Below are 22,976 nucleotides of genomic sequence, written 5' to 3' on the forward strand. Positions count from 1 at the left end.
TAACAATACAAAAATCAAACTAGGGGGCAGCTGGGTGGCTCAGTGGATTGAGAACCAGGCCTAGAGATGGGAGGTCCTGGGTACAAATCTGGCCTCAGACACTTCCCAGCTGTGTGACCCTGCGCAAGTCACTTGACCCCCATTGCCTAGCCCTTAACCAATATACAGTATTGACTCCAAGATGGAAGGTAAGGATTTAAAAAAAATAAAACTGATTTTTAAAATTAAAGTAATTACTAATGTACCTATTGCTGTAAGGGACCGTGTTCTTATATTTGCTTTCAGCTATCATGAGCATATTTAATTCATGGGGGAATTGGAGAAAGATTTCTAGAAAATATTGGAACATGGTAACCATTATAGAACTTTTATTAACTAAATGTTAAATTGTTTTCTTCACTTTTTAAAATACTTGAAGGGAAAACAAAAATCCCTATGATCCTATATATACATAGTTAATGCTAACACAAATAGAACCTAGTAAAATTAAAAAAAAAATACTGGAGGCTTTAGTTGGGAGGAGACAGATAAAATGGAACCTAAAAGCACCTTTTATGCCACTCTCCCTATCTTGATGACAACTTTTTTGAGATGCTCGTTATGGAAATACTCTTCTCACATTTTGAATATAAGGAGAAATAACACATTCAGAGTCTTCAGGAGAGGCCAGACATAGAATCAAAGAAGCACTGAATTTTTGAGCCAGAAGTGAGCATTTGATTCAGTCTCCTTGTTTTAGAGGAAAATACAGACTAGAAAGAGGTAAAGTGATTAGTCCATTATTAAATAGCCAGTCAGTAGCAGAGTCAAGGTTACTACTTACTAATACTTTTTCTTTTTTTAATTCTCACTTTCCATTTAGAAACAACTCTTAAGACAGAAGTGCAAGGGGTTGATAAATGAGGTTAAATGACTTGCCCAGGGTCACACAACTAAGAAGTATCTGAAGTCAAATTCAAACCGAGGTCCTCCTGACTCCAGGCCTGGCTCTCTATCCATATAGCCACCCAGTTGCCCTGTGACTATTAATACTACTACATGCTCACATATAGATAGTGCTTTAGGGGTCCCAGAGATCTATACATATATATTATATTAAGCTTCCTAACTCCTTATCTGGTGTTTGTTTTAGTATATTAGCCTTCAAGTCAGTGCTTGGTGGTATTGTTACAGTTTCATTTCTGTATTTGATCATCTAATTTTCTTTATTCCAGAGGAATTTCAGCATATTGAGACAAAATGGAACCAGATCCATTTAGCAGACGACAATGGTCGTTGAGGATCACTGCAAAAGAAATTTCTCTTGTCAATAAGAACAAGTCATCTGCTATTGTAGAAATATTCTCTAAGTAAGTACTGATAATCACCTATAAGTACTATCTTTTTTAGAAAAAACTACTATTGCTTGTTTGAGAGTAAGGTCCTAGAAACATAGTGTGTAAAATGTTAAGATTAGAGATGCCAACCTAGGAATTAACAACCATTTACTGAGTGGCTCCTTAATTTATATCTACAAGGAAGCATGTAATAGGATTGGAAGATATGGCAAGGAGTTAACCACTTAGTTACAAAAGTTAAAACTAACATATGAAAGGACCTGAGCACAATTATAAAGCAAAATATCAGCAAGTATAAAATTTATTACAAGTGTATAGAAAGTAGTAGAGGAAGAGATACAAGTAAAGGTGCAGAGAGATTGGGATTAGCAGATAGTATACTCAAGACAGAAAGAAGATTGGCTGGAGTGGAAAGGCATTATTAAGGAATATTGAGAAATCAGACTGGAGAGATTATGAAGGAGGAACCTTGATGCTAAAAGGCATAAATATAGACCAAGTCTACATTTTTTTATCCTAGGAAATAAGAAGTTGCTCTAGACTTTTGATTAGGAAAGTAAAATGGTAGAGACTGAAGAAGATTATACTCATAGTCATGTGTGGGATGGATTGGAGCAGACAGAAACTGGAGGATGGTAGAAGGTAGTTGTAAATAACAGGTGAGGTAATGAGAGTAATACTTATAGAAAGGAAAGGAAGGGATGATTCAAGAGACAGGAAGACTTGGAAGTAGTCACAACCAGGAAAGGAGAAATAAAAGAATTATTAGTAATTATTTCACACAGTTATATGCCTGTGAAACTGATCATTTAAAAGAAGCGGCTGACGACAGTAGGACTTTCTTTTATGGGGCCAATACATTCTAAGACTGTTCACTGAAATTGAAAATTGTGTATTATAGTGAATCCCATTGTTTAATAAAAATTTCTTATACAAACATATCTAGACACTTATGATTTTCTTATGCTTATCAGAGTTACCAGCATCACTACTGTTATACTTTGGGGCTGTTATTAATAACTAAATAATATTAATGAGAAAGTGCATTGCTCTGATTTGGGCAGACTTGTTACAGGTGAAAATTCCTGACAAAAACTGATGCACAAGCTAACGTTTGGGCACAGAACAGTATAATGATTCATACTAACACTTCTTAGAGTGAGAATGAGTGCAACTGAGTAAACTACTAGGAGATAGAGACTTTACCCTACCTGGAAAAATGGTGAGGATTTAACATGTCATAAAATATTTCTTATTTTATATATTTTTCTGCCTTTAATTTTTTGATTGCCAGTTGCATATACTTGAATTTGCAAGTGTTGAGTTTGCATGAAATGAGGCCCTACTATATTTATAAAAAATATAAAATACCAAGGTTAACAGAACAAGGTTAACAAAATAGGGGACTTAATTTCACCTTAGAAAGACATTTAAAAAATCATAAATGAACTTCCCCCTAAGTCCTGGTTTTATAAGAAAATTGTTTCAAACATTTAAAGCAGTACTAAGTGACAAGTGGTCAAAGATTAAACTGCTTATCATCTCATAGAAAAAGGGAAGGGAGGGGACAGCTGGGTAGCTCAGTGTATTGAGAGCTAGCCCTAGAGACAGGAGGTCCTAGGTTCAAATATGACCTCAGACACTTCCCAGCTGTGTGACCCTGGGCAAGTCACTTGACCCCCATTGCCTAGCCCTTACCACTCACTCTTCTGCCTTGGAGCCAATACTGTGTATTGGAAGGTAAGGGTTTAAAAAAAAAGAAAGAAAAAGGGAAGGAAGAGCGGAAGGGAGACAATTTGAATATTACAACTTTGGAAAATATATGTTGAAAATTGTTATTACGTGTAATTAGGAAAATAAAATATTTTTAAAAGATACTAAGTGGGATTACAAGTCTCTCAAAAATTAACTATTTTAAGGCATAAAATCTTCACAAATGCAGAAAAGCAGAAATATTTAATTCTTTTATAATTAATTAAATTTAAAATAAAATTAAAATTTAAGATAAAATTAAAATTTAAATACTACATAATTCAATTCTAATACTACATAAACTAAAAAATACAATGTAAGAAGGGATCCTAAAAATTTTTATATTTGTATCATGATCTTGATATCTATACCAGGGAAGTCAAAATAGAGAAAACTATAGACTGATTACATACAAATTTTAGAAATCAGCATTTTATTCTAAGCTTTTTAAAGACTTTTTTTTACATTTTTTTCCAATTACATGTAAAACAATTTTTCTTATTTAAAAAATCTTGACTCCCAAGTTCTCTCTAATCGCCCTCCACCTCCTTTGAGAAGGCAAGCAATTTAATATAGTTTATACAAGTGTAGATAAATACACATTCCAAAACCCACCTCCCTGCAGTGGCTGCCTAAAACCTCAATGAGCTTACAATCTAATTGTAGGAGAGAGGTGCTGGGGCATACAGGAGAAGTCAAGTCAGAGGAGTCCCAAGGTAAAGCAACCAAATAAGAGAGGAGAAGATGTTTGAACTGAGCTCTCTCCGTAAATGGAGGTTTGGAGTTCATGACAGAGAGGCAGAGGTTATTGATAAGTTGGAGTACCAAGGCTAATGAGAACTACAAGACAACGAGGTTATCCCAGTAGCCATTTCCTGGGGCTTAATGGAGAGACAGGCAGAGAAGTCTGCAACCAGGTGAGAAAATTTTCACTGTGGCCAGAATGTTCTGATCTCAAGGTGAGTCTGATCATTGGTCTCCTGGACTGAGTTTACAAATTCCTAACACCCCCTACCCCACCCCACCCCCCATTTCAGTCAAGGTGGCAGACCTTTAGACTTCTCCTTAGCCTGAACTCCAGCTAGCTAGAAGACTGTTGATTAAGGGCAACAGAATGCAGGTTCCCCTCCCTGTTTTGTTATTCAATTGTCAGCTTCAGTATAGGCAGAGGTCTGAGTCTGAGACTCCACTCCAGGGTTGGAGACATGAAGCTGCAGCTCATTTCTGTTCCTGCTTCTTGCAAGCACAGAGCCTGATCTCTGTGACCACTCCTTGCCTTGGTATTCAGTCAGCCTCAGGTTGAAGCTGCAGCAACAAGTCAGCAAGTCGCCCCAGGTGTAGGCCTTCTTCTCATTGGGTTTAATCCAGTGGTGAAGTTTAGTAAGGCATGAGCAATGATAAGACAAGGGTACAGGGGATTTTTGAGTAGAGGATAGAATTGAACTGATTCACTAAGAGATCAAGACTGGGGAGAGAGAAGAGAGTAGCCAAAGCAAATTTTTGAGGGCTGGATGGATTGGAAATTTTGGGGAGGATAAACAATAGATTTAGGAGAAGTGAGACAGAGAAAGATGAGAATAAGAAATTATGAAAAAACAACTAGATGAGGAAACTCAGCTGTAAAATGGGGATAATGAGTGCTTAGTTCAAAGTTGTGACATACAATTGTGATAGATACTATTGTGCTATTGGAAATGATGAGGAACAAAGTATCAGAAAAACATGGCAAGACTCATTGTACACAGTAACAGCAATGTTGTAATGGTGATCGACTGAGAAATACTTAGTTACTCTGATCAATATAGTGATCCAAGACAATTCTAAAGAATTCATGTTGAAAAATTGTTATTCACCTCCAAAGTGAGAACTAATGAACTCTTCCTGCAAATTGAACTATAATTTTCTCACTTCATTTTTCTTGCTTCTTAAAAAAAAACGTGGCGGGGGCAGCTGGGTAGCTCAGTGGATTGAGAACCAGGCCTAGAGATGGGAGGTCCTGGGTACAAATCTGGCCTCAGACACTTCCCAGCTGTGTGACCCTGGGCAAGTCACTTGACTCCCACTGCCTAGCCCATACCACTCTTCTGCCTTGGAACCAATACACAGTATTGACTCCAAGATGGAAGGTAAGGGTTTAAAAAAAAATATGGCAAATATGGAAATGTGTTTTGCATTATTTCACATGTATATGCTTGCCTTCTCTTTAAAAAAAATTTTTTAGAATATTTTTCCATGGTTGCATGATCCATGTTCTCTCCTTCAGGGATGGGAAAAAGAAAGAGAATTTGGAACTCAAAATTTAAAAAGTAATGTTGAAAATAAATAAATAAGAAATTTAAATGTTTTTAAAGTGCTTAGTTCAGTACCTGACTTTATTAAGTAGGTACTTAATAAATGTTGGGTTGTTGTTGTTTTTTAAAGAAATATTATGAAAGGATAAAGGAATCTCAGAATTCTTGATAATGAGAGTAGAACATTTATCTGTAATGCCTGACCAAGGATGTGTGGTCAGCATTATGTGTTGCTAAGGCAGAATGATGGAATAAGTCACGGAAATTGAGCAGATGAATAAAATAATAGATTAGGGTATGTGAGGAGGGAGCATTAATATAAAGGCTAAAGTTCTGTCATATGAGAGAGCCAGGAGTTAGGCGAGAGAGGGAAACTGAACCAATTTATTGAGAAAGAAGCATCAAGCTGAATCAGGTAAAAATTTTGCTTATTATAAATCTCCCCAAAAAGAAAGAAAGCAGATTAATGACAGTAGAGTCTGGGAATAGTATTCCAGTTCTTCCTTCACGACAAATTATTTGAGGGATGGGATATGAGAGACAATGCAACTCATATCAGAAAGGATAGTCAGGAATGTGATATCATTGGTGGGAGTAATTGTAGAAGGCAGTGAATGCTAAGAGAAGGAAGAATGAAGAGAAAGATGTCTAAAATGAAAGTGTTTGTTCATTAAAAGTGCTAATTCCAGAGGGCACAAGTAGATGAGGTGGGCAAGTTTGAAGAAAGTTATGAGTGAGGATAAGGTGGAAGTGGATAGAAACAAAAGAGTATATTAGAGAGAAGTGTTTGCTCTTTGTTTGACTGGGATTTAGTATCCCAGAGATTTTGAGAGTAAGAAAAGAGTGGGAGTTTCCTAACCCTTGAGGAATGAATTCAGACAATATCAGTGGATGAGAGAGGAGTTCTAACACTGAAGGCTTAGCCCTAAGGACTCTAAGCAGCTGTTGGTTTGATTCCTTGGGGCATAAGCAGCAGCCTAACTGTTAAATAATTCACAGGAATTGTCTTTGAACTTTATTCTAGTCTTGGAGGTTCATATTTACCTTCTTTATTTTCCCCTAAGTGGACCCCAAACACCCCAACTGGCCCTGAAATTCTAGTTTCTTGTTAGCTTTTAAACTATGATTGATCCAGGTTCAGGCTTTACATATTTAGCTCAGTCTGGATCACATTGTATCAGCCTTATAGCTGATCTAATTTGATATCAGATATGTCATAACTCTCCCCCTGAGATGAGGTCATCACAGATAGTAACTGGCAGTATATTTGAAGTAAGCTCCAGCTAGCTTTCTTAGAGACCGAAGAATGGAGTAGTAGGAAGAGCTAGGTAGTAGAACTTGGAGACTTGGTGGGTTTAGGTCCTGACTCTGATGTTTCCTGAATCTATTACCCTTCCAGGAACTGAGGTAACTTGTTTGTTGGATGAAAGGTTGGATTAAATAACTTTTGAAGTCCTTTCCAGGTTGTGACCTCTGAAACAGTTATTGATCTTCTGATAATCTTCTTTTTCTTCTGTAGGTACCAGAAAGCAGCTGAAGAAGCAAGTGCAGATAGGAAGAGAAATGTAAGTATTTAAAAAATTATCATGTTGCACATATTGCCATGAAAAGAGCCTGTTTCACTGAACTACAGCCAGTCACCTTGGGGTTCTTCAGTTCCTTGTCAGCTAAGCTAAGGAGTCATGCCAGATGTTTAGATTTTGTTAGCTGTTGATTCAAGAAAATGATTCAGATCAGTGAAGACTTTCCAGTGAAGTCTTGCTTTTGACCCATTTGGGGGGGGGGGGGGTGTTACTGAAAGATAAGAGAAGTCAAGTGAGGCTCCTGAGGCCAGCAAGATGATTTACTGGTTGGAATCAATTGTAACTCAAGGGTTTTTGTTCTTGTCATCTTTTCCTTTAACTGAGTAGCTTTTAACAGTTTAATTTAATAGAAATATAGTAGAAGAAGGAAGGAAGGAAATAGAAAATTATTTCCTAGCCTACCACCTTAAAGTCTGGTCCATAGAATTTCATCTCGCTCCCTGACAAGGTTCCGATCTCCACATGGAAGTCCAGTAGTCTCTTTGGAGCAAGAGTTTTACCATCCCACTAGGGTGTCTTCTGCCCGAGCCACCAATGCTGAATGGAGTAGAATAGTCAATCCCAGAAAACTCACACCAAGACCTCCATCTCCTCTGCAGTCTCATCTTTTATAGGCCTTTTATCCATGTCACTTCCTGCCTCTCTGAGCTGGTCTATCACATTTCATGAACCAATCAAAATCTCTCTGACATGGACTCATAACCCTTAGTTCTGAGTCATGTTCCTAGGGCTCTTAACCTGTGACCTCTGTTTGGAGCATTCCAGCATGCTAATGGGATGGGTCAGACAAGAAGAAACTTCACGACTCTAGAAGGAAGGGGTTCCCTTTACACAACTGCATAATATAAATGCTTTCTTATATGCTTTTAACCTGTCAGCATCTTTGCAACTCCTTGGATTCTGTGAGGTAATTATTTAAATCATTATTTCCCAAACTTTTTTTGTAACAAACTACTTTGAGGTTGAAATATATTGGGAGTGTACCCATAAATAATACTTGTAGGTGGAATGGAGAAGGGGTTTGGATATGAAATATCTATGGAATACTAGTCAAGGAAATCAGCAAAATATAGGAAATAAAATCTATTTTATGCCAAATTATTGCCTTGTAATAAGTTGTTGAAATATATTAAATATATTTAATTTCATTTTTAATAGAGGGAGAAAATGGGACACTAAAGTTTTCTCTTGAAGTACTCATTTAGTACAACTTGTACCTGAACATGAATATCCTTTATGAAACAGAATCTCTCTTAATGTTGTAGGCATCTAAGTAGCATAGTGAATAGAGTCAGGAAGATCAGAGTTCAAATCTATCCTTAGAAACTGGCTTTGTGACCTTAGGCAAGTCACTTAACCTCTGTTGATTTGATTTACTCAATGGGGATAGTAGCAGCGCCTACCTCTCAAGGTTGTTTTATCATTATCTAGAACACTCTAGGGTAATGCTGCTTTGAAACAATATTTTTTTTCTTTCCATAAAATATTTTTTTTCAAATTACATGTAAAAATAATTTCACATTCTTCATTTGTTTGTTTTTTTTAAATACCTTCCATTAGAATCAATGCTTGTTCCAACAATATTGGTTCCAATGCAGAACAAGAAGGGCTAGGCAATGGGAGTTAAGTGGCTTGCTCAGGTCACACAGCTAGGAAGTGTCTAAGGCCAGCCAGAACCTCCTATCTCTAGACCTGGCTTTCAAATTACTGAACCACCCAGCTGTCCCAACATACTTTTTTTTCTTCCTAGTACCAAACTCTCTCTCTCTCCTTTTCTCTCTTCTCCTTCTCTGAGAAGGCAATCCATGTCATACAAAAAATATTTCAATATTAGCCATGATGTGAGAAAAAACACAGACCAAAAAACCTCCAAAAGACAAGAAAAGTAAAGAAAGCCAAAAAAGTGTTTTGATTTGTATTCAAATTCCCATCAGTTCTTTCTCTGGAGGTGGATAGCATTTTTCATCCGAAGTCTTCCTTAATTGCCTTGGATTGATGAGAATAGTTGTCATTCACAGTTGATCATTGTACAATATTGCTGTTAACCATGTACAATTTTCTCCTAATTCTGCTTATTTTATTCAGTTCATGGTTATCTCTCCAGGGTTTTCTGAAAGCATCTTACTCCTCATATCTTACAGCAAATAGTATTCCATCACAATCATATATCACAACTTGTTCAGCCATTTCTCAATTGATGGGCATCTTCTCAATTTCCAATTCTTTGCTACCCCAAAAAGAGCTGCTATAAATATTTTTGTATAAGTAGGTCCTTTTCATTTTCCTTTGATCCCTTTGGGATATAGACCTAGTAGTGGTATATCTGGGTCAAAAGGTATGCACAGTTTTATAGCCCTTTGGGTATATCTGGGTCAAAAGGTATGCACAGTTTTATAGCCCTTTGGGTATAGTTCTGAATTGTTCTCCAGAATAATTGGATCAGTAAAACCAAATGTCTTCACTAGATCTATTTAGCTGGTTGAAGATTCATAAAATATAAGAATTTACAGGCATCTCTAAAAGATTTATTGCCCTCAAGTAAAGGAATTGTATGATAGAAGAGATAAGCTGGTCACATCACAAGAGTGAGGGATAACAAGTAGACAACCAGGGTGCTTCATTGGTACGCTCAAAATGCAGAAAGAAAATGAGGAAAATGAGGAAAGAAAGAAAATGAGGAAAGGAAACAATGTATAGAGTCCCTGTGGTACTTTTTGTAGGACATGAACAAGAAGGGACAGGAAAGACATGCATGAATGGATTTCAGTCTCCAGTACAGGGGATCTGTTTGAGAATACTCTGGTTTTTTCCCCTTGGATTCTTCGGCATAGGATGTGTTCATTTAGCTAAATACTTTTTTTTTTTAATCTAAGTTTCTGCCTTAGACTTATGTGAAAGTGAGATTGGGAATCTAAGAAGATGAAGCTTAGTAAGGATAAATGTAAAGCTTTTTTCTTGGGCACAAAAAGTCATTTTCCCAAGGATGCAGTAGAGCAGCCATGGTAAAAGCAGTTTTTCTGGAAAGGTTCTGGGAGTTTAAGTGGACTGCAAATTCATTATGGGTCAGCAGTGTGATGGGGGAATCAAAAAAGGTAATGCAAGCTTGTCCTCCATTTAGAGGAATGAGAAAGGGGCTGAGTTAGTAGTCCAGCTCATCAGGAGGATGTTCAGTTCTGGGCATCTGGTTTAAGAATGACTTTGACAAGCTGGAGAACATCCGGAGGAAGACAGACAGGATGGTGAAGAGCCTTGAGGGCATGTCAGTGTCATACAAGGACTGAAGAAATGGGTTTGTTTATCCTGGAGAACCAAGGGGCAGCACTAGGAATTATGGGGTGAAAATTAAAAAGAGAACAATTTAAGCTTCACATTAGGATAAACTTCCTAACAATTAGAATTGTCCCAAAGTGCGATAGGGTGCCTCAAGATGGTAGTTTTCCTTTTAAGCAGAGGCTAGATGACTACTTACTGGGTAACCTGTATTGGTAGTGATTCTTTTTATATATGAGTTGGACTAGATGGTCACACAGAGGTCTCTCTAATTTCTGAGATTCATAGGATTGGAGATATAGAGCTGGAAGGGAAATTGAAGGTCATCAAAACCAACTTGGAGCTTATAGACAAGGAAATAGGCACAGAGAGGCTCCTTGACTTGTTGATGGTCATAGAGTTATCAAGCAGTAGCACCACGGTTTATATCCAGGATATTGGGTTCCAAACCCACCACTCTTTTGGATATGAAATCTATAAATAATGGTTTAACTGAGTGAACTCCTCCATACTGTATTCTGTGATGAATGAAGATTCAGCTTAGGGTGAGGTTCATATTCAGGAAGATTTGAGATGAAAAAGAGAATTACTGTTTCAGGTCATACTAATTTCACTGTATTCTTCCCAAGTATATTTGTAAAAGATACTAGAATTACATTAAACAAATTTGCATTAAGCAACTTTGAAGTATTATGCCAGAGATACAGAAATAGAAAATTTATAGTTTCTGCATATGAGGAGTTTAAGGAGAAGAATATGACATGTATAGAAGTAATCCAGATTTAGAATAGTATCAAAACAGAAATGAGGTAAGTATGCCATGACATCAGTAAATAGACATTTATGTAGCACCTACTATATTCCAAGCACCTGTGCTAAGTGTTGGGAAAACGAGAACAATAAAAGACAGTTCCTGCTGTTATATACACTCATAATTTGATGGAGGAGAAAACATTGAAATACTTATATACAAGCAAATATCTACCCAGTCTTTATTCACCATGCTGCCTCTTATCATTTTTTTTCTCCCTAAATGCTGATGAATTATTTCTTTAATAATGCATCCTAGAATTTTGCTAAGAAAATCAGGAGGTAGACATGCCCTGATTTGAGGAGACAGACAGACAGAGGCCAGTTTCTTCAAACCATGAGCTGGCAAGTTAGCTTAGGTTCCTGACAAAATTTTAGAACATACTCCTAAAAGGATGGTTTGTGAGAATTAAGAAAGGGAAGTAGTCCTTACTCAGAATAGCTTCATTAAGAACAGGAAGTGCCTAATGCATTGCTTTTTCTGGTTTTCTTCCTAAAATTACTCTTCTGGTAGATTATCAGGAAATACTGTGTAAACGTGGTATACCTGAATTTAAGGAAATGATTTAACAATATCTCCCACGCTTTTTTTCTAGACAAGGTAGAGTTATGTGACCTAACATATAAAGAAGGAGAACCAGATTGACGAAGAGCCAATAGATGATTTTATAGGCAGCTAGGTGACAATGTATATATAGTATAGGACTTAGAGTAAGGAAGGCCTGAATTCAAATCCATCTGTAGATACTAGCTGTGGACAAATCACTTAATCTCTGTTTACCTGTTTCCTCATCTGTAAAATGAAGATAAATGATAGCACCTACCTCCCAGGGTTGCTACAAGGACAAAATGAGATAACATTTGCAAAAAAACTTTGCAAATATTAAATTATATGAACAAAAGTATTATTATTACAAAGAATAATCTAAGAAACTGGACTGGAGTCTTTTAGCTTGGGTCATAGAAGTCTTAAGAAGACATGATTATTGTCTCCAAGTAATTAGAGAACTATCCTGGGAGAAGGGGATTAAGTTTATTTTACTTGACTCCAAAAGGCAGAACCAGGAGGAATGGTTCAAAGTTGTAAATTTAGATTTCAGCCCTTTATTTGGCAAAATTTGCTAAGAGCTGCCCAAAAGTATAATGGGCTGCTTAAAGAGGTCATTGTTTCCTACATACTAGAAGTTTGTCAAGCAAAAGTTGAATAGCTCTTTTTGGGGGGAATATTCTATTTTATTTAAAATTTTTTTTCTTTAGTTTATTCCAGTGACAAATTTACACATAAGTTTTCCAAGGTTACAGGACTCATGTTGTCTCCCTCCCCTCTTCCAGAATTGACAAGGAATTCTACTGGGCTATACATGTATTATCACTCAAAACCTGTTTCCATGTTATTCCTTTTCATAAGAGAGTAATCTAAGAAGACCAAAACCCTTAATCCTATACATAGATAAACAATGCTTTGTTCTGCATTTCTATTACAGTATTCCTTTTCATAAGTCCCTCAGAATGGGGGGGGGGGGGGAATATTTTAGTGGTTATTCCTTATACAAATTGGTATAATTTGGACAAGATTACCTCTGAGATCCCTTCCAGATTCTATTGACTAGAAAATAGACCAATTAGGTGTATTCAAAATTGGTTGAATGGTCAGACCCCAAAATCGCCATTAGTCATTCCATGTTAACTTGGAAGATTGCCTCTATGCCCCTTTCACCTCTTTGATTTCTTGAAATCCCTACGTCCCTTCAAGACAATCCCACTGAAATTACTTTGCATATACAGCATACCTGTTGTATCCTTCTTTTGACAAGTAGGCTTTTCAAGGGCAAAGATTGCTTCCTTTTTTTTCTGTTTAAAACAGTAATTACCTAGCATATAAAATAAATGATAATAGCTTATGTTAGCTAACATTTATAAAGCACTTACTCTGTGCCATTCAGTGTGCTTTACAGTGATCTCATTTAATACTCATAACCATCCTGGGAGGTAAGCGCTATTATTATCTCTGTTTTGCAGATGAGGATCAGTGATTTGCCCAGGGTCACATAGCTAGGAAGTATCTGAAGTCACATTTGAACTCAGGTCTTCTTGACCCCAGACCCAGGGCTCTTTCCAGCTACCTAGGTGCTTAATAAATCCTTGTTGAATTGAGGAGAGTGCTCTAAGGAACTTTCTACTACTATTCAGCATCTTTACCAGTGACTGGACTGAATAAAAAATCAACAAACATTTATTAAGGCCTACTGCCTAATTGCTAGGGACAGCCTCCATGTGTACATATAAATAAGTATAGGCAAACTATACATAAATACAATGGAGCCATAGAGAATACCAGTTGATTTGCAGTTGAAATGAATCTGGGACAGACAGCTGATCCACTGGGTCACTGAAAGTCCTCCAAAAAACCCTCAATATGGTAGAATGGGAGGCCATATTTTTATGATGGAATTTAATAGGAATAAATGTGAAGTCTTTCATGAAGGTTCAAAGAAGCAAATGTACAAATACCAAACAGAGTTGGGGCTGGACAATAGTTTATATGGAAAGACCTGGAGATTTTAGTGGATTATAATCCCAAAAGAAGTAAATAGGGGTGTATGGCAGATAAGAAATAGCCTCAAGATAGATTAAGGAAGGTATAGTATCCAGAATGAGAGACATAATTGTCTTGCTTTATTCTTTATAGTCAAGATTAGACTACATCTGAAGTATTATGTGTAGGTTTTTCATTTTTAAGTTTTAGGAAGCATGTAGACAAACTAGAACAGAGGATGTCCATTGAAAGGTAACCAGGATGCTGAAGGGACTGGAGACCATGCTATTATTGGTTGAAGAAATTAGGAACATTTTACCTGAAGAAGAGAGGACTTAATGGTACCAGGATAGCTTTCATCAAGTTTTATGAATAAACTTGGAAAAAGAATTACTCTTGTACTGCTTGGCCTTTGAAAGCAGAACTAGGAACAATGGGTATAATTTACCCAAGTCAGTTTTTGGCTTGACTTAAGAAAGACCTTCACTGGTAATCTTTGAGCAGACACTAGAATATAGCATAGTATTTGTTCAGGAATGTTAGGGAATTCTGTTTCATTATGGTTCCTCAGGTCTTCTTCAACTCTGAGATTCCATGACACATGATAGAATGTAGTAGGGGCAAAGGAAAGATCCAGATCAAGTACTCTAGAGAAAATGTTGCAGAAAGAACTCACTTTCACCTGAGGGCATTGGAGAAGTCTTCATCAAGAAAAGAGCTCCTGAGCTGGGTCCTAAAGAGGGATGGAAGCTATTTAGGTGGCTCAGTGGACAGGGAATCACCTGGAGATGAAAGTTCTTGGGTTCAAATCTGGCCTCAGACACTTCCTAGGTGTATGACTCCCATTTGCCTAGCCATTATCGGCCTTGTCTTAGAACAGATACTTACTATTGATTCTAAGACACAAAGGGTGTTTTGTTTTGTTTTTAAAAAGGAGATTCCCACAGATTGTGATAAAGAAGTAAGTTACAGGCATGGAAGATACCTTATTGTGGATGCACAGAGTGGGAAAGATTGAAGGTTGAAATGGGGGACTACCTAATGGCCCAGTTTGTTTGGAAAGTAAAGTATATTTAGTAGAGTAGTAAGATAAGATTTAAAAGATTGGTTGGAGCTGGGTTGTAAAAGCTAATGGAAATAATAATAATAACAGCAACAATAATACAACAACAGTTAACAGTCTTGTAGGAACAATAAGATCTGCAAAATGATTTACATATATATTGTTTTGGGTGAAGAAGTTTAAATATTTTCTATAGATAACAGGGAGCTTTAGATTCAGTTTAATGATTTGTCAGACATTGAGCAGATTATGTTGATAGTTCTGGGAAGACTGGATTGGAAATAGGAGTCATTCCAGACTGGGAGACCAGATAGAAGGCTCTTAATTTTGTCCAGGGAAGAAGTAAGTGCAGAGGACTTCAGCTAGAGTGGCAACAATATCATAGAAGTGAGAGAACAGAGGTCTTCATAGTTAATTGAATGGGAAGATAGGGCTGAGGGTGATGGGAAAACACAGCCTGGATGATTGATAGTGTCTGACAGGATTAGAGGTAAATTCAGTTTTGGACATGTTGAGTTTGAGTTGATACTGTCAGACTGAGGTAGAGAAAGATAAACAGGCTCTAGAGATGTAGGATTAAAACTCAGGAAGAAGCTAGATACATAGATCTAGGGATTTTCTTCTTAAAAGTGATAAGTGAAGTGCTGAGAATAGATGAGATAGAAAGGGGGAGATTAGAAAGAGATTATGGATAATTTATGCAAGCACATAAAAATGATATCTAACATGTTTTAGCTCATTACTATCTCTAATGAGCTGTGTGCTTTCAGCTGCCCTCAAACTCTGTTCCATAAAAATTTTATATTAAATTCTTACTAATCTATACATAATATTTAAAGTTCCCAGAATTTGGATAGTGTTCCTTTTTCTGCTAATTCTTAAGAGTGAAAGAAAACCTCTGTCTCTAAAGTAACTACCATTAAATCTACACTTTTCTTTCTTCCCATTTTGTCCTTATAAGTCACTCCTGTTTTATCACTTCCTGCTTCAGCCTCTGACTTTCTTTCTCTTCCCCCCTCCCACCCCTGGGGTGTAGGCTTTCTCCATGTGGCACAGTTGTAACTATTCACAGCTGTCTTAAGACAGCAGTGAGCAAGGAGCAGCTCGGAGTTTTAACTTTTATTTTATAGAGAATATGTTTGATGCTTCGACAGACAGGTTATAACTAGCAGTAACTTCTCTTTCTTCTAGAATGTGGAGAACTTCCCCCAGAATTTTAGAAAGGGAACTCTGAGCGTGTTAAAGAAAAAGTGGGAGAATCCAGAGCTGGGAGTGGAGCCTCAGACAGAATCTCCCCAGAACAGCAGTGCTGAGGTGAGACCGAAAGTCGACCATCCCAGTGTTCCAGTGGAAAACAGCACTTCCTCAGTAGCTAGAGCTACTCAAACAGAAGAGGCTAAAACGAGATCTAGATTTCACTCCCTTTCCGAAGCTAATATCCAGGCTCAGTCTTCCAACGATCAGAGTGAGGAGATTAAAGTCCATTCACTAGAGACTGGTAAAATGGAAAATTGCCTGAGAGAATCCAAGCAAGAAATAGGAACATTTGAAGCCAGTGAGAATTCAGATGCTGCTGGCAAAATAGAGAAATATAACATCCCACTCAACAGACTTAAGATGATGTTTGAGAAGGGAGATTCTGCTTCAACAAAGGTAAGGACGGGACAAATTATGCCTTTAAACAATAAGCCATCCACTTTTCTAGTGCATTGGGGAAAATCAATAGCTTAAGTATATGAGGGATATTACAGTCAATATCTATTTTGCTTTGAAGGTAGTGAGTTAATTGTGGGTTTCATTTTCAACTTAGTTTCATAGTTGGTCATAATCTGATTTTTTTTTAACAGAGTAAATTAAGTTTGAATTTCAGACTAAGCCACAGAAATGGGAGATGTGGAATTAGATGCAAATTGTCTTACGTTTTCCTTTTTAATTTTTCTTTCTGTGCCTTTGTCATTTTAAGCCTTAATTGTGAAATCAGGGTTAAGATTCTATCTTCTTTGACACAACAACAGGCAAAGTGTTATACCAGAGTTTCAGAATTATGACTGAGGGTTGGTTGTCTCTTTCCTAGCTGAATCCTTTCTTTTAAACTTCCTCCTTTGTGCTCTCAACAAATGTTTTCTATCAGCTAAAATCCTTTCCCAGGGAAAAAAAAAAGTAAGTGAAGATGGTAAGCCTAGCCTTTGCCTTCACTAGTTTTGACTTGCAAATACATTGGGCTTGCATTTTCCTACAACTGCTAATGAAATTTGATCCTGCATGTGGACTGCAGACTCAGTCCCTAGAGGGAATTAACTAGAAAATGAGTTGCATATGCCAGTGACTTGTAACATAGTCCAGGGGCCTCAGAGTTGGTAGATTTTTCCAGTTTTCTCATAGTTTCCTACATATTTAGTTATTTCAATGGAGTGTTTGTTACAGCATTCATTGTGATTAAATAAACAGATTTGATGGTGGGCAAACCATTAATTACTCTACATTACCATCAAGATAGGAAGGTTGATTGTATGAAGCTAAATATTTAGCCTGAATATCTATTTACAGACTGTTTTGTGAGGAAGTCCTTTTGCTAATTGAGTCAAACTGAACAGTGAATGCTGTTCTTAAGATCTGCAGGGAAGACCAAGCAGGGTGTGAACAAACTGGGCTCTTCTTGGAACTTTGAAAGAACAGTGCATCTCAGCTTTCAACTCCTTGCAAAGTTCTTGATTAAGTTAGATTTAGGAAAATAAATGTGAGGAAGACAGAAGATTTTTAAAAGAAAAAGCTGCTCATGTTTCAAAAATCAGATTTTCCCCTCCCAAATGAATAAAAATTGACTTTCTTTTTTTACCTCAGTATTGAAACCAATTGTCATTAGATGTTGCCATGCAGTGATTTCATTTATTTATTTTTGCAAAATTAAGCCCATGTTGCCAAAGACTTTTTGCAACAGTTTCTGCCCAGTTTCATACTTTAGGTCTGCCAAACCCCCTTTTCTTCTTCATAGACTTTATCAAGAGAAAAAGGAAGGAGAAATTTTTCAGAAATCTAAAATGGGGGTAAAGGGCTTTGCACCATTGTAAGTTGCCACCTCACAGACTGTTAGGGGCAGAAGAGCTATGTTATGCTGGCACATACAATACAGACATAGTGAAGAGAAGGTCTGGATGCATTGGGAAACTGATCTAAGATAGAAAATGACTAGGATAGTAATACAAAGTGCTAATACATGCAAGGGTCTAAATAGAAGCATTGTTTCTCCTTTGCATTCCCCCACTCCCCCAAAATATTGACCAGGGGATGGTGGGCCAGAACTAGGCTGGCTGTGGTCTGGCCAGTAGAGCTCTGGCACACATTTAACAAGAGCCTATCCAAAGGGCAGATGGGGTTGGATAACCTTGTGGTGTAGACGTATCTGAAAAGTGCCAATGTTCAGATACAGCCTTTTTGTACCTTTTCTACTCACTGTTTTTAAAGAGTTTTAACAGTTAACAGATTGCTTAGAACCTTCAGATCAGAATTGCACTTGGCTTTCTTGGGGTTTACAGCTGCTTAAAGAGTTACCATTTTCTGACTTGGAAAATCCTTCTGAACTGCTCTAAACAGTTATCTATGCAGTGGACTAGAGATTAGAAAGTTTTTTCTGGTCATATGAAAAAACCATGGAAATGTAGTGTAGTATTTAAAGGATAATGGGAATTTTTCTAGAAGATAGACTCCACTTTGTACATTCTAGGAAAATGTGATGAAAGCTATCCTTCATTCTTCAGGGAAAATTAATGAAACTAAAGAATAGTAAGTACAAATTACAGCAGTACAGCCCTTCAGAGAATGTTAGCCAATCTCAGTGATCCTTGATTTGGGGGCAGCAAGAACATGGATAATGGAAATTCTTAGATAATCCAAATTCTACTAGTATTTTATTAGTTACTGAATGGTTTAGTCTTATATAAACTGCACTGGAGGTGTTCTAAGACCCCTTGAAAGATTCCATTCCTTTTTCATTAAATTTAACTTTTATGGTCATAGTTAAACCCAGTATCTCAATATTGCCAAGTGCATGTTACAAATGACTACAGTGAGGTCCCTGTATCCATGAGAGGATAAGACCTACTATGGAAGGCTGAAATTGCAGAGGTCAGCAAACACCTACTGACCCTTTATATAATGTGTTCTTGAACATACATTTGTATAATAAAACCTAATTGATAAACACACAGTAAGACATTACCCACACTAAACACAGCAATAATAAAGTATATTGTACATTATTCTACAGTACTGTAGAGTAGACCTGCCTTGTCTATAGGGGATATGTTCTAAGACCCATCCCCTACAGTAGATGCCTAAAATCTCAAGGAGTACTCAAACCCACAGACAATTTTTGTTTTAACTTTTAACAACTATGTTAACTTTACTGTAAAGTAGGTGCTGAACTCTCTCGAGATCTTTCTCTCCCTCTCCTACCTCTACCCCTCAACTTGGTCCTTTGTAGTCACCTTCCTGCCTCAAAAAACAAAACAAAACAAAACCCTAAAACTCCCTCCAAATCAAAGCAGTAGAACTGACACACACTCTGCCATAGTGGGTAAACCTTTGGTATATAGAGAGGAGACCTTTGCCCCACCTCCTCCTACTTTGCCCCCCTCCTTGGACCTTGGATAACTGAAACCTTGGAAGGTGAAACCAGAGCTAAGGAAGTACTACTGTATGTATGTGTATATGTAACTTGACCAAAGCAACCTATAGTCATTCTAGAAAATAGTGTAGATGACATATCCTACTGACAGAGCTAGCAAGATTCTTTTTTACAAATGATAGAGACAGAAAATATAACCTAGGTTTCTTTCAAACCTTAATATTCTTTATTATTTATATATCCACAAAAGAAATGATATTGATTTCTCATAACTTCCTTTCTTATACAAGCTTGTGGGCTAAATTTACTGATTTCTTATCTTATATATTGTTAAACATGTGATATTAAAGAACTGTTGATTAGAAGCACAAATTTGTGACTGCGAAAGTTGATAGATTCATCATAAGTTTTAATTTTTATATCATGTCTAGGTTTTAGGGTTTATTTTTTTGCATAGTATTGTGCAAGACTTTCTTAAAATCTTTTACTTGTTTGTCTGTTACTAACTTTTTTTTTACTTTTACTAAATACTGTCTAATTTTAAGAGGCAATTTAGATGGCTCAGTAGATAGAGCACTGGGCCTATAGTCAGGAATACCTGAGTTTAAATCCAGCCTCAGTCACTTACTAAACTATGTGATTTAATCTCTATTTGCCTTAATCCAATGGTGAAGGAAATAGCAAACCATTCCAATGTCTTTGCTGAGAAAACCCCAGGGACAGTATGGTCCATAGGGTCACAAAGAGTCAGATACAACTGAACAACAAGATAGATGGTTGGCTGGATAAATGGATGGATAGACAGACAGATAGATAAAACCTCATAAATATTCCCTGACTATCAATATGCCAGGCACTGTGCTAAGCACTGGGAAAGAGAGAGCCTGTGCTCAAGGAGCTAACATGGAAGCAACATATATAAATAAGTGATATGTAGGGAAAATGGGGAATAATCAACAGAAGGAAGGTATTGGAATTTTGGGGGACTGGGAAAAGCTTCCCATAGAAAGCAGGATTTATAGCTGAGCTGGGATTTAAAGGAAGCCAGAAGGGAGAGATGAGAAAGGAGAATGTTCTAGGCATGGGAAGCCACCAGTGAAAATACCTAGAATCAAGACCTGGAGTATCTTGTTTGAGGAAAAGCAAGGAGACCAGTGTCCTTGGACTGGAGAGTACCTGGTTGGGAATGGGAAAATGGAGGGAGACTGGAAAGGTCAGAGGGGCTATAGGGGGAGAGAACATGTTGTGGAAGGTTTTAAAAGCCAAGCAGAGGATTTTACATTTGATCTTACAGGTGATAGCCATCAGAATTTATTGGGGGCAGGGCATGGTTAGTCCTGACCTTAAGGAAGGTCACTTTAACAGATGAATAGATGGATGGACCAGAATGGGGAGAGAATCATGTCAGGCAGACTAATCAGCAGTAGTCTAGGCCTAAGGTGATCAGGGCCTGCACCAGGGGGATGTCAATATGAGGAAAGAAGGGATACAAGCAAGAGATGTTATGAAGTTAAATCAACAGGCCTTGACAAGAAAGTAGATATAAAGGGTGAAAGAAAGTAAAGAATTAAGAATGACACTTACTTAGGTTATGAGCCTAGGGCACAGTAATAGGGACGTTTAGAAAGAGGAAGAGTTTGTGAAAGAAATTAGTTCAGTTCTGTTCAGATCCAATCTGAGGTATCTAATAAACAATTAGAAATGCAAGACTGGAGGTTAACAGGAAATTTAGAGAGTTTTGAGAATCGTGAGTACAGAGATCATAATTTGACCCATTGGAGCTGATGAAATCACCAAGCAAAATCTCCTGGAGAAAAGAGGACCCAGTACAGTCTTGGGAGACATAGTTAGCAGACATAACACGGATGAAGATCAGTAAAGGAGTCAGTCTGAGAAGGAGTGGTGAGATGGACAGGAGAAACAATTGAGAGCAGTGTCATGTAAACTAGAAAGAAGCAAATGTCAAAGAAAAGAGGATGGTCAATAGTAAAAAAGACTGAAGAATGGTAAAGATGAGAACTAAAAAAGGCCATTAGATTTTGCAATTTAAAAATTTTGGAGAGAGCATTTTCAGTTGAATGATGAGGTCAGGAGCCAGACTTCAGAGAGTTAAGAAGGGAATGTGAGGAGAGGACATGAACACACGTATTGTAGACAGCCTAAGAAAGGAAGAACAATCAAGTAAGTGAAGGTTATTTTGACCTTTGGAAGGGAGGCATGAGCATGTTTGTAGTTAGTAAGGAAGCAGCCAGGAGACAGGGAAAGATTGAAGATGAGTGAGAGCATGGGGCTGGTATAGAGGACAATCTGCTGGAGAAAATGGGATGGAATAGATCATTTGTGATGCAGAGGGATCAGCCTTGGTAGGAAATACTACCTTTTCATGTAAGACAAAGGTACAGGAAGAGAAATTGGCAGAAGACATCTGGAGGAGAGAAGAGAAAGCTTTCAGAATCAATTTTTCATGCTCATTCTGCCTTCACAGTATCTCTTGGATCCATTCTGCCTTCCATTGCTCTTACTGATCCTTATTCTTGTCCATCTGGGTAATCACAGTAGCCTTCCATCTGATCTTCCTTCCTCTATTGGTTCTAATCCATCATTACTACTGTCATTAATCCTTATGCTTAGATCTGGCCATGTCACTCCTCTACTCTCCATTGACACCAAGTAAAGTTCCTTTGCTTAGTGTTCAGGAATCCAGATTCTTATTATTCTTTTCCATGTATTTTATTCTTTAGCCAAAGTAGACCACTATCTGCTCCTATAAATCTCTTTGGTATGCCCTAGTCTTTGTGTCTTTACTCACATCATTTCCTTTGCTTAGAGTGTTGTCTTCTATATCCTCACTTTCACATATCAAATTCCTACTTACCCTCTAATGTCCAACTCAAATGACATTTTCCTACATGAAACCTTTCCTATTCTTCCTCCTCTTCAGTAAAGCCTTTTCTCAATCTCAGATTTTTGCATAAGCTTTTTTAAACCTTACTAAATGTGCTTCTCCTATAGTGTAGTTATAGTTAACTATTTTGTTTCCAGTCCCTTGCTGGTTTCTTAAGTTCCATGAGGGCAAAGACTGTATCTTTTCTAAAGTTTATATCATAGCACAAGTATTCTAGAGACAGTTGCTTAATAAATGTTTTTGGATGGATGAATTCATTAATTTGTACCCAAAAAGTTTTTGTTCTCATCTCTTCAAAATGTACTCACACAGATAATCCCCAGATAGTTCCACAATCTTCCTTTTTTTCTTCATTAATAACTTTTTGCAAAATGAGAAGCTTCTCTTAAATTTTATTCTTTTCTCAAAAACTATTTTTCTTCTATCTAATGCCTCCTAATTGGAATAGTCTCCTAGCAGGGTAGAGCTCTAACAGTTTATATATTGTTCAAATTATGTATCTTTTTTCTTTTTCTTTGTCTGAGTAATAAAATATATAAGAAGGAAGATAGGATCTGTGATGATGATTTTTTTAAAAGAAAAAATAGTATAGCTTTAAAAATAAGAGCCATTACAATTATCCTAGTTTCTGGAGTATAAATGACAAATCTTAGTTTGACATACTATTTTGACTTCTAGTAAGAAAACTGTTCAGGCTTTAAATGTGAATGACTATTCAACTTATTATTGAATATAGCCAATTTTTAAATTATAAGTTCCCAGAAGTATTTGGTGACAAGAACCATTTCATTTTTTACTCCAAGGC

General features: G+C 37.1%; 1 protein-coding gene across 4 annotated transcripts in view; it reads left to right on the forward strand.

Moving 5' to 3' along the window:
• LIMA1 (LIM domain and actin binding 1) overlaps positions 1–22,976 on the forward strand; it is a 104,514-nt gene that overhangs the window by 32,348 nt on the left and 49,190 nt on the right. For 3 of the 4 annotated variants that reach the window (XM_056798262.1, XM_056798260.1, XM_056798261.1), the window contains 3 exons: positions 1,215–1,349; positions 6,900–6,945; positions 15,834–16,295. In XM_056798262.1, the coding sequence (XP_056654240.1) occupies positions 1,240–1,349; positions 6,900–6,945; positions 15,834–16,295 (618 nt within the window). In that variant the 5' untranslated portion in view covers positions 1,215–1,239. The remainder of the gene's footprint in view (positions 1–1,214; positions 1,350–6,899; positions 6,946–15,833; positions 16,296–22,976) is intronic. The other variant, XM_056798263.1, reaches the window with a different exon arrangement.

Source organism: Monodelphis domestica, chromosome 5, assembly GCF_027887165.1.
Source record: "Monodelphis domestica isolate mMonDom1 chromosome 5, mMonDom1.pri, whole genome shotgun sequence".
Lineage (NCBI taxonomy): Eukaryota > Metazoa > Chordata > Mammalia > Didelphimorphia > Didelphidae > Monodelphis > Monodelphis domestica.